This window comes from Mesoplodon bidens (genome assembly GCF_964165515.1).
Source record: "Mesoplodon bidens genome assembly, chromosome: 17".
NCBI classification, from domain to species: Eukaryota; Metazoa; Chordata; class Mammalia; order Artiodactyla; family Ziphiidae; genus Mesoplodon; species Mesoplodon bidens.
Window position 1 is genome coordinate 13899422 of NC_138174.1, and position 13256 is coordinate 13912677.

General features: G+C 37.5%; 1 protein-coding gene across 1 annotated transcript in view; it reads left to right on the forward strand.

The window, feature by feature from the left end:
* FREM2 (FRAS1 related extracellular matrix 2) overlaps window positions 1-13256 on the forward strand; it is a gene marked incomplete at its 5' end in the record, with an annotated part of 148847 nt that overhangs the window by 115906 nt on the left and 19685 nt on the right. The window contains 4 exons of the mRNA XM_081215111.1: window positions 1195-1325; window positions 3046-3204; window positions 8079-8382; window positions 10494-10625. Of these exons, the coding sequence (XP_081071237.1) occupies window positions 1195-1325; window positions 3046-3204; window positions 8079-8382; window positions 10494-10625 (726 nt within the window). The remainder of the gene's footprint in view (window positions 1-1194; window positions 1326-3045; window positions 3205-8078; window positions 8383-10493; window positions 10626-13256) is intronic.

Here is a 13256-nt window from a genome sequence, read left to right on the forward strand (position 1 = left end):
CAAATCAAACAAATTGGTGACCCAGAAGTGATCAGCTATTTTCATCCTCTGGAAAGAGGATGGTACACCCTCTTGGGGTATGAGAAATCTAAGGCTAATGGTATCAAAGAATTGGCTAAGGCCAGTGTGGAAATTTGCTGTACCCAGAAACAGAACTAATTTTAAAGATGAGTCTGGCTTACAAACACAATTTTAAAGAAAAAGATCCTTTTCATAATTGATGGAAATAGGAGAAGAAAAATACGTTGGAAACACATTTTCTTCTGCCACATTTTAAAGGATTTCTTAACTTAGAATTATAATGATTGAATACCGCCATTACATGAGAAAGCAGCATCTGTTATCATCTCTGATTGGAATGATTATGCATTACATTCTTTATTTTCTCCTCTGAACCAGTTTTTCACAAGGCATTGTAAAACCAACAAAATTGTTTATACAAGTTTGGTCAGCTGCTTATTCTTGAGTTCAATAGAATCAATTAATTTTTTAACATTTAAAGAATCTCAGAATGAATGGTTAAAAAAGGATTACCATTATTGGGTTTAATTTTCATGACAATGAAGCAATTATTTTTAGCGAGGAGCGACGGGGTGAGAGAAAAAACACCATTAACATTTTTCTTAAAAAAAATTGCTGAATTTCCAAGATTAACATTAACCACCAAAAGAAGTCTTTTTAAAGTATAATTTGATGTGATATTAAAATTTTCAACAATTTTATGTCCAGCTTTTCTAGATATATGCATAATGAAAATACTATTCACACTCAATAATGCCTGTGATTGTATATTTGACTTATGTCCTATTGGTTTAGAAATTCTGGGAAATGAGAGGTGAGTTTGTCTGATTGTGCCGATATCAGAATTGTTGATTGTCTATTCCATAACTCTGCATTTTTTCAAACTGTGGGTCAAAAAATCAATTTAGTAGCTTATGATTAGAATTTTCTTCTGGAAAAAAATGGAATAGAATAGAAAATATTAGAGTGCAATGCATATCGTAAGAATAGGTGATGTTTTTAAAACTTTTAATTCCATTTTATCCACACATGTGCACACAAACATATACATGTAAGTATACTGGGCCACAATATAAAATATATTTCTCATTGTGGGTCACTGTCAAAGAAGCTTAAGAAAAACTTTGCATATTCCTATGTAAAATATTTAAACCTGTGATTTTGCATTTGTAGAAATTGAGTTTAAGGAGGGAGAAATCCAGCATGTTGTTGAAATTGAAGTAATATTCGATGGGGTAAGAGAGATGAGAGAGGCCTTCACTGTCCACCTAAAACCCGATGAAAATATGATAGCAGAGACACAGGTAAGTAATTTATGGATATAAATTTGTGGCCAGCATTTTATCATGAAAAATGCATGTAAGCATCACGTAGTGTACAGTTAAGTAATCAACTTTATACAACCCTTGTATAAAGACAATGCACATAATCTCTTTTCACCTCCTAAATAAATTTTGTTTCCATTCGAAAACAAGAATCAAGAAAGTCCTAAATTCCCTGGCGGTCCAATGGTCAGGACTCCATGCTTTCACTGCCAAGGGCATACGTTCGATCCCTGGTCAGGGAACTAAGATCCTGCAAGCCTCGTGGTGCAGCCAAAATAAAAAATTCCTGTCTCTTTCTTGAAAAATCATGTTTGTAGAAACTCAAGGACTAGAGCCTCCGAGTCCCACATCAGCCCAGTTACCCTTCCTATTTTAGTCAATAACGACTGAATCTGGGATTAACCTCCAGAGAGAAAGCATATTCTCAGCACAAAGATGAGGCTATTAATTTAGTGCCACAACTCATTAAAACACACATTTCAACCCACCAAACAGTTTGCTAACCCTCAAAATTCCCACCTGCTCATCGTAACTTTATTAAATTGATGTCCAGAGCCTCAATGACCCAAATGTTACTGTCCTAAGACTTCTTTCCTGTGTTTATTTAATTTATATTGTTTCATCAACCAGATATTCTTCAAGATAAATGTAATTTCCATAGAATTTTGACCTTTAAGCCTAATTTTTAAAGCTAAATGATTTAATGAATAGACCAATGTTTACAGTATCTGTGCTTACATTTACTCTATTTCTTTCACTATTTGTTTCACTGTTAGCATGAGATCAACTTGGGGAGACTTTTTTTTCCCTTAAGTACAGGTATTTTTAATATTTTATAATTTTTACTACTTGATGGTATTTACAGTGCCTTGGGCTTTTTTTTAAGTCATATTTAAAATTCAAGAAGTAGGGGCGGAAAATCTTTTTCAAATATATTTTGTAAGTCTTGATCACATAAGAAGTGAGTCTTTAGTTTTTATGGAGCATCATATTAAACTCTTTGGAGTAAGAGGAACAGAGATTCACTCAAATCACTTCAAGTGATCAAAGCCCCTTTTAAGAAGACACACGTAAATATAGGCTTGGAAACTGCGATGTATCGTTGGATACTGGAAGATGATTCGGGAGCAAAAGGCAAATGTATCAGCGGGGTTTCCTTGTCATTCTACCCCCAGTAGATGTTCACAGGTTCCTCTTCTGTCTGGGACTCAGCTTCTCCCTCTGCCTGTGCGTCTGTCCTCTGCTCCTCTGAAGCTTCACTTTTCACCTGACTTCCGCTTCAGCAGGGTCCATGCTGTCACATGACCTCTAGGATCTGCCTTCTCCCTGGTCTCTTTCAGCTTTCCTCCCACTATTAACTAATTGACTTTTTCATGGATCTTCCACTTTACCACCCCGAGACAGACTTAACTACTATCATCACAATGTGGAGAAAAAAATTCAAGCCCAAATACTTTGTGGGCCACTGGCCAACCCAGGACTCAGGTACCCTCCCCTGCAGCATAAGATATGGCACAGGTGCCAGGGTCATGAGGAACAAAGCACATAGAGCCTGTCACACTGCAGAGCCTTTGGGTTTGACAATTTTTACTATAATGAAGCCATGGACTTGCCAAGAATTGTGAGTACTGTTCTGCACAATAGAAGCACCAGGAGTCTAATATTTCAATAATCATGGAGAATTATCTTTTCCTTCTAGGCCACCAAAGCCATTGTGTACATAGAAGAATTGAGCAGCATGGCAGATGTCACTTTTCCTTCTGTCCCTCAAATTGTGTCCTTACTGATGTATGATGACACTTCCAGAGCCAGAGAGGGTGCTGGACCTGTGTCTGGTTATCCTGTTGTCTGTATCACGGTGAGTAGGAAGTTGAGGAAAATTGTAAAATAGTTAAAATAATTATGAACATTAACCAACATAGTATGGGCTTTGTCATGATGAAATAAAAGTAGGGAAAAACGGCAGGATTTAATCTTTGAACTCTGGAAAGGAAACGGTTGATCAAGTAAAGGTCCTATTTTTCTTCCTTCTTGCAACAATGGTTTACTAACTGATGTACACATAGTGTGTTATCTCATATTATCTCAGGGTTTGTCACTGAGAGAAAAATAAATAAGATATGAACTCTACACTCAAGGAATTTAAACATAAGGGAGAGAAAAATATATAAGAATCAGTCACTCTACTATAAGGCATGATGTGATCATTATACAAACTAGGAGATAGAACACCAGCTCCACCTGTGAGGGAAGGTTTGGGATCGTCCGATGAAAATGTCAATAGTTTAAGAGTCACATAAGGGGGAATCCCCATAAGGTTAACAGCTGATCTTTCAGCAGAAGCTCTGCAAGCCAGAAGGGAGTGGCAGGATATATTTAAAGTGATGAAGGAGAAAAACCTACAGCCAAGATTACTCTACCCAGCAAGGATCTCATTCAGATTTGATGGAGAAATTAAAACCTTTACAGACAAGCAAAAGCTGAGAGAGTTCAGCACCACCAAACCAGTTTTACAACAAATGCTAAAGGAACTTCTCTAGGCAAGAAACACAAAAGAAAGAAAAGACCTACAATAACAAACCCAAAACAATTAAGAAAATGGGAATAGGAACATACATATCGATAATTACCTTAAATATAAATGGATTAAATGCTACAACCAAAAGACACAGACTGGCTGAATGGATACAAAAACAAGACCCGTATATATTCTGTCTACAAGAGACCCACTTCAGACCTAGGGACACATACAGACTGAAAGTGAGGGGATGGAAAAAGATATTCCATGCAAATGGAAATCAAAAGAAAGCTGGAGTAGCAGTTCTCATATCAGACAAATAGACTTTAAAATAAACACTATTACAATAGACAAAGAAGGACACTACATAATGATCAAGGGATCGATCCAAGAAGAAGATATAACAATTGTAAATATTTATGCACCCAACATAGGAGCACCTCAATACATAAGGCAAATACCAACAGCCATAAAAGGGGAAATAGACAGTAACACAATCATAGTAGGGGACTTTAACACCCCACTTTCACCAATGGACAGATCATCCAAAATGAAAATAAATAAGGAAACACAAGCTTTAAATGATACATTAAACAAGAAGGACTTAATTGATATTTATAGGACATTCCATCCCAAAACAACAGAATACACTTTCTTCACGAGTGCTCATGGAACATTCTCCAGGATAGATCATATCTTGGGTCACAAATCAAGCCTTGGTAAATTTAAGAAACTTGAAATCGTATCAAGTATCTTTTCCGACCACAACGCTATGAGACTAGATATCAATTACAGGAAAAGATCTGTAAAAAAATACAAACACATGGAGGTTAAACAATACACTACTTAATAACGAAGTGATCACTGAAGAAATCAAAGAGGAAATCAAAAAATACCTAGAAACAAATGACAATGGAGACACGACGACCCAAAACCTATGGGATGCAGCAAAAGCAGTTCTAAGAGGGAAGTTTATAGCAATACAATCCTACCTTAAGAAACAGGAAACATCTCAAATAAACAACCTAACCTTGCACCTAAAGCAATTAGAGAAAGAAGAACAAAAAACCCCAAAGTTAGCGGAAGGAAAGAAATCATAAAGATCAGATCCGAAATAAATGAAAAAGAAATGAAGGAAATGATAGCAAAGATCAATACAACTAAAAGCTGGTTCTTTGAGAAGATAAACAAAATTGATAAACCATTAGCCAGGCTCATCAATAAAAAAAGGGAGAAGACTCAAATCAATAGAGTTAGAAATTGAAAAGGAGAAGTAACAACTGACACTGCAGAAATACAAAAGATCATGAGAGATTACTGCAAGCAACTCTATGCCAATAAAATGGACAACCTGGAAGAAATGGACAAATTCTTAGAAATGCACAACCTGCCGAGACTGAATGAGGAAGAAATAGAAAATATGAACAGACCAATCACAAGCACTGAAATTGAAACTGTGATTAAAAATCTTCCAACAAACAAAAGCCCAGGACCAGATGGCTTCACAGGCGAATTCTATCAAACATGTAGAGAAGAGCTAACACCTATCCTTCTCAAACTCTTCCAAAATATAGCAGAGGGAGGAACATTCCCAAACTCATTCCATGAGGCCACCATCACCCTGATACCAAAACCAGACAAAGATGTCACAAAGAAAGAAAACTACAGGCCAATGTCACTGATGAACATAGATGCAAAAATCCTCAACAAAATACTAGCAAACAGAATCCAACAGCACATTAAAAGGATCATACACCATGATCAAGTGGGGTTTATTCCAGGAATGCAAGGATTCTTCAAAATACACAAATCAATCAATGTGATACACCATATTAACAAATTGAAGGAGAAAAATCATATGATCATCTCAATAGATGCAGAGAAAGCTTTCAACACAATTCAACACCCATTTATGATAAAAACCCTGCAGAAAGTAGGCATAGAGGGAACTTTCCTCAACATAATAAAGGCCATATATGACAAACCCACAGCCAACATCATCCTCAATGGTGAGAAACTGAAACCATTTCCACTACGACCAGGAACAAGGCAAGGTTGCCCACTCTCACCACTATTATTCAACACAGTTTGGAAGTTTTAGCCACAGCAATCAGAGAAGAAAAAGAAATAAAAGGAATCCAAATTGGAAAAGAAGTAAACCTGTCCCTGTTTGCAGATGACATGATACTATACATAGAGACTCCTAAACATGTTACCAGAAAACTACTAGAGCTAATCAATGAATTTGGTAAAGTAGCAGGATACAAAATTAATGCACAGAAATCTCTGGCACTCCTAACACTAATGATGAAAAATCTGAAAGTGAAATTAAGAAAACACTCCCATTTACCATTGCAACAAAAAGAATAAAATATCTAGGAATAAACCTACCTAAGGAGACAAAAGACCTGTATGCAGAAAATTATAAGACACTGATGAAAGAAATTAAAGATGATACAAATAGATGGAGAGATATACCATGTTCCTGGATTGGAAGAATCAACATTGTGAAAATGACTCTACTACCCAAAGCAATCTACAGAGTCAATGCAATCCCTATCTAACTACCACTGGCATTTTTCACAGAACTAGAACAAAAAATTTCACAATTTGTATGGAAACAGAAAAGACCCTGAATAGCCAAAGCAATCTTGAGAACGAAAAACGGAGCTGGAGGAATCAGGTTCCCTGACTTCAGACTATACTACAAATCTACAGTAATCAGGACAGTACAGTACTGGCACAAAAGCAGAAATATAGATCAATGGAACAGGATAGAAAGCCCAGAGATAAGCCCACACACATATGGTCACCTTATCTTTGATAAAGGAGGCAAGAATATACAATGGAGAAAAGACAGCCTCTTCAATAAGTGGTGCTGGGTAAACTGGACAGGTACATGTAAAAGTATGAAATTAGAACACTCCCTAACACCATACACAAAAATAAACTCAGAATGGATTAAAGACCTAAATGTAAGGCCAGACACTATCAAACTCTAAGGGGAAAACATAGGCAGAACACTCTATGACATAAATCACAGCAAGATCCTTTTTGACCCACCTCCTAGAGAAATGGAAATAAAAGCAAAAATAAACAAATGGGACCTAATGAAACTTCAAAGCTTTTGCACAGCAAAGGAAACCATAAACAAGACCAAAAGACAACCCTCAGAATGGGAGAAAATATTTGCAAATGAAGCAACTGACAAAGGATTAATCTCCAAGATCAGCTCGGTGATTTGTGACCACCTAGAGGGGTGGGATAGGGAGGATGGGAGGGAGACGCAAGAGGGAGGGGATATGGGGATGTAAGTATATGTATAGCTGATTCACTTTGTTATAAAGCAGAAACTAACACACCATTGTGGAGCAATTATACTCCAATAAAGATGTTAAAAAAATAAAGAGTCACATAAGGAAATGTCATTCCTGGATGAAGTGGTTGCCTTACAAATGGCATATTATAGTTACTTTTTCAATTGCCTTCTCTTAGCTATGAATTATAAGCTCCTTATGAGCAAAAACTGGGACGCATTTATTCTTACTTTGCAATACCCCTGGTGTAATGACCTACGTATAATAGGTATACAACAAATGTTTATTGGATTAGCAAGGCAGAAATAATAATGTGGTGCAAGTTACAGAGGTCTTGAAATGTTATATTAAGGAACGTGCACTTCATTTGTTGGGTAGCAGGGAGCTCTTGCACAGAAGAATGACATGAGACGAGGGGTTGTATTGGAGTGTTACCATGGCAACAGTGGTCACCTGACGAGAAAGGCCCTGAATTAGATAGAAAGGTGCTGCTTGGAATGGGAAGGAAAAGACCAACTTAAGAGACATCCTACAAAAAGAATCAACCAAGTTCACTGACCCATTGGATGTCGGGGGCAAGATGAGAGGGAGAAGAGAGGGAGAGAGAAAAGAACAAGGACGATTCGACAACTCTGAGGATTCGAGAGATGATGAAATGAGTATCGCTTTTACTCATATCAGGTTAAAGGTGGAAAAGGCTAATAAGCTGTTTGAAATGCAAGATTAGAGTTCATAAAAGCTAGCATCGCTAGGACTAGGAATTTGAAAGTTGCATGAATAACATGTAGAAATGGGAAAAAAGTAGCAGTGAAAACACTAAGGGAGAGAGAACTTAAGAGGAGTAATTTCCACCTTGTTCTAAACTGTGGCCCTAACATAGTTATTTGTTTCCCATAGGCTTGCAACCCTAAATATTCAGACTATGACAAAACAGGATCCATTTGTGCAAGTGAGAACATCAATGACACTTTGACCCGGTACCGATGGCTAATCAGCGCACCCGCGGGCCCCGACGGAGTGACCAGCCCCATGAGAGAAGTGGACTTTGACACCTTTTTCACTTCATCCAAGATGATCAGTTTAGACTCCATATACTTCCAGCCTGGCTCCAGAGTGCAGTGTGCGGCTCGGGCTGTGAATGCCGATGGCAATGAAGGCTTGGAGCTGATGAGCCCTACGGTAACCATCGGCAGAGAAGAAGGTAGTGCATGGCCGTTTTCACATAAAGGTCGCTGGAATACCATGGAATGTTGTATATGCCTAATTTCCAGTTATTCAGTCCTCCAAATGCCCCATGTATTCCGTAATACTCTATAAGGGGTTTTTTGGGTTTTTTGTTTTTTGGGGTTTTTGGGGTTTTTTGTGGTACGCGGGCCTCTCACTATTGTGGCCTCTCCCGTTGCGGAGCTCCGGATGCGCAGGCTCAGCGGCCATGGCTCACGGGCCCAGCCGCTCCGCGGCATGTGGGATCTTCCCGGACCGGGGCACGAACCCATGTCCCCTGAATCGGCAGGCGGACTCTCAACCACTGCGCCACCAGGGGAGCCCTCTATAAGTATTTTTAAATAATAATCTATTTTCGCAAAAATATTCATTAGAAAACGAATATTTATTCATTTTGCATTTTTCGATCACTGAGCATATGTCAGGCTTTTGGCCGTCATATGAAAAATAAGGCAGGATTCCTGCCTTCCAGGAGTCCATACTCAAACTGAAGACACAGACAAATTTTAGTCTGGACAGGACACAGAAATGCAAAAGTAGTAGTGATGGGTTCTAGCCTGAGTGGATCTGGAAAGGTTTCATCAAAGAGGAGATGCTTAAGCTGAGTCTTGAAAACAGTAGGGGAAAACAAGCATGAGCAATGACTCAAAGAAGCATGAAAAAACATGGAGTATTCTGGGAACTACAAGCAGAGAAATGGGGCAGGATGAAAGGGAGAGGAAGGGAGATCAGGAGATGAAGCAGTTGGTACGCAAGGGTCAGATCTGGACAAGGCAGCTCATATGTGATGCCACATCACTCCCAGCTGGTGGCTGGCTGAACAGGAGTTTGCTGGGGCAGGAGGGGAAGGACAGTCCAGGTAGAGAGGTGTGTACTAGTGTCCATACTTGGTTATTAGAGGGGAGGTTGAGGTCAGGGCTAGAACCCGAACACAGTGGAGGTGGAAAATACATGTGGCCGGAGACAACACTGACGAGACAAGAAATCCACTTTATAAACTAATCCTTTACTCTGCAGAAGAATGTTTAAATCAGAGTTTTAAAATAACAGTCTTTTTATAAGATTCTCTTTCTAAAAATTCCATTTGTGTACAACACTTCAGATGTACATATGTTGCAGGAAGAAAAGTTATATGTACCACCTCCCACCATTATATATTCAGGATCAATATTTATTGATAACATGTAGAGTAACCATGTTCTTTTATTAGGATTCGAATGTATGGTTTTTAAATTTCTCTTAAAACCAAACTATTGTGTTGGTACCAAAAATAAATTAAACAATGCCTTAAAATGAGTCGCCCCCAATTAATAAAGCAGACATCCCAGATGCTAGGGCCTGATTCTGATCTGTTTTCTACAAACAGAAAAGAAATTATATATTGCCTAGTTCTCTGGAAACTGTGATCCAGTATCGGGCAGTCTCTTCCATGGTATTAAAATGAAGACATTACAGTGCTTTCAAAGCAAACATACGAAGAAGATTTTCATGTTAAAATTCTAGATAAATAGATTAGACAATGAGTTATAATTTATAATACACATACTGTAAGAAATTACATATAGAGAGAAAACTATATATTTTGCTCTCTATTCTAAGAAGGCTAGTTTTTGTTTTTTAGAATGAGTGCATTTTTAGTTTTATTATAAATAATGTAAATTTTATGACTAGTCTTAAGGATTTAATTCTAAGGTAACCATCTCATTCATTTAATTAAACTACACTTACTTTTTTCCTGTTGTTTTTCGATCATTTTTACTATGCCTGTTTATACTTTATGTTAAGACGATTTTGTGAATATGACCATAACAGGTGTCCAGCATAAATTAAATCACATTGAATAATATTTATGTTTTCTCAAACTTTATAAAATACCTCAAATGTTAAGAAGAAGCCATTGAACTGTCTGCTGGGATTACTTCTCCCATCGTGGTCTTTTGTTCCCTCATAATATCAACTCTCAGCAGTGCCTTAGTTCTCAGAGAATTTTAAAGTACACAGAAAAATAATAGTGCCAATTTAAAAATATCTCCTTTAAGTGTTGTCTATTATCTTCTTTTAGCATAAATGTCTTCATTTTGCCTCGAGGTCTTTGTCAGCCCCGGGTGCCAGGGATAGTGGGAGCAGAACCCTTCTCAGCTAAATTGCGCTACACGGGTCCCGAGGACCCAGAGTACACAAACCTCATCAAGCTCACTGTCACCATGCCCCACATAGACGGTAGGTGACTTGGGTAAGCAAATCCATGGAAGTGGTTTGGGCTTCTCTTTACCTGCTTTATTTTACTGAATACAGGCAGACCTCATTTTATTGCACTTCACAGATACTGCGTTTTTTAAAAATTGAAGGTTGGTGGCAACCCTGCTTCCAGCAGGTCTAACAGCGCCATTTTTCCAACACCACCTGCTCACTTCATGTCTCTGTGTCACATTTGGGTAATTCTCTCAATATTTCAAACCCTCCATCAACAAAGACTCCCTCAGAGGACAGTTAGCATTTTTTAGCAACAAAGTATTTTTTAATGAAGGTGTGTACATTGCTTTTCAGACATACGCTATTGCACACTTTATAGACTACAGTATAGTTTGTTTTTAATTTTTTATTGAAGTATAATTGACTTACAATGTTGTGTTCATTTCAGGTGTACAGAAAGGTGAATCAGTTATACATATGTATATAGTTTCCATTCTTTTTCAGATTCTTCCCCATATAGGTTATTACAGAAAACTGAGTAGAGTTCCCTGTGCTATACAGTAGGTCCTTGTTAGTTATCTATTTTATACATAGTAGTGTGTATATGTCAATCCCAAGCCAATCTCCTAATTTGTCACTTCCTCCCACGTTTCCCCTTTGGTAACCATAAATTTGATTTCGAGCTCTGTGAGTCTGATTCTGTTTTGTAAGTAAGTTCATTCGTATCATTTTTTAAATCAGATTCCACATATAAGTGATATTTGTCTTTGTCTGACTTACTTCACTTAGTATGGTAATCTCTAGGTCCATCTAAAGTTTCTGCAAATGGCATTATTTCACTCTTTTTTATGGCTGAGTAATATTCCATTGTGTATATGTACCACATCTTCTTTGTCCTAGTAAATTTTAACATAACTTTTATACACACTGGGAAACAAAAAATTCATGTGACTCACTTGATTTCGATATTTGCTTCATTGCGTTGGTCTGGAACCAAACCTGCAATATCTCTGAGGTCTGCCTGTACTCTGAATAACCAAGCATACAATAAATGCTCAATTTGCAACTTAAGCTTCAAGTCCTGCTTCTTTTGAGTGTTTCTGCTTTCTTTCTGCCCAGTTTTTTTTTCAAGTCTGACAATTTCGGCATTCTTTAAAATTAGATAAATTTCACACATGTCACAACACAATGAAACAAAGCTATGGTTAATGTGCTTGCTCTCTTTTATGAAATGGCACAGTGTGCCTTCAAAACTCTTGAGCTTGGATTTACAGTAAAGCAACTTGGAATCTCAATCCCTGCCTTCAACACCTATTTGCTTTTTCATATCTGGAGTATCATAAATCTTTCCCAGTATTTATTGCAACAACTAAGACATTTCCTAGGCATTAAAATAAGGTTTAAAAATGCAATTAACAATGTTAATTTTTCTCTGGATAGGGAAGTGTGGCCAGAATTTCTGAGTCAGTAACTTTACCCACATTTTATGAACATTTCCTCAGGTACAGAAGACATTTTCAAGTTCTATTCCTCTTAATTTGCTTTATTCCTGAAGTATATTAATATTAATTTTATTACTTAGTATGTTAGTTATATTTTAAGTACCTAAAGGAGAGGAAGCATTAGGCAATATTAGGAACTACAAGGTAGAATTTACCTGCCTTATGAAAAGGACATAATTCTGCTTCGTCTGCTTATTACAAACCCACGTTTATGCTGGTGGGCATAGGTGTACAGGAATCTGCACCTCCTTACTTTACAGTGTAATGTTGGGTCCATGTTTGACCACCCTACCTTTAGACCCATATGGGAGGTGTGATTCAGATGTGCAGAGGGCAGAAGGGACCATCAGGGAGGGGTAGACCTATAATAGTTCTTCCTGATAGAAAGATTGGTCCCTTGTGCTTCTCCTAGAGCTTGACTTAGCATTTTCTGAAACATTCGATAGCCGTAGCTCCGCAGAAGCTGACCAGCTCTTTTGCGGGGCCAGAGAATCTAAGAGGGAGAGGTGGAAAAGGTGCCCAGAGAAGAGCTCTTTCACAGTCCTTTTTGCTGCATTGCTTATGCCAGAGCTCAACCAACTGTGTCCCATGGACTGGATCTAGCCTTCTACCTGTTTTTGTATGGTCTGCAAGCTAAAAAATGGTTTTCACATTTTTTTTAATGTTTGGAAGAAACCAAACATTCTTCTTCTTCTTTGAAAGTAGAATATTTCATGACACAGGAAAATTATATAAAATTCTAATCCATTGGCCATGATAAAGTCTTCTTGCACACAGTTATGTGAATTCCTTTACAAATCATCTATGGCAGCTCTGGCTCTGCAATGGCACCTTTGAGCAGTTGCAACAGAGACCTTGTGGCCCACAAATCCTAAAATATTTACAGTTTGGCTCCTTACAGAAGAAGTTTGCCAACTCTTATCCTATATCGTATAGTGGTAGTTTTCAAAATTTTGGTCTGAGGACACCCTCAAAATTATTTATGGCCACAAAGACCTTTTGTTTTGTGGGTTATAGCTATAAATATTTACTGGATTTAAAATGGAGGAATTGTTAAATATGTATTTATTCATTAATTTTAAAATAAGAATAAATCTATTACGTGTTAACACGAAAAACATACTTTTAAGAAAAAGAACTACAATTTATAAAGCAA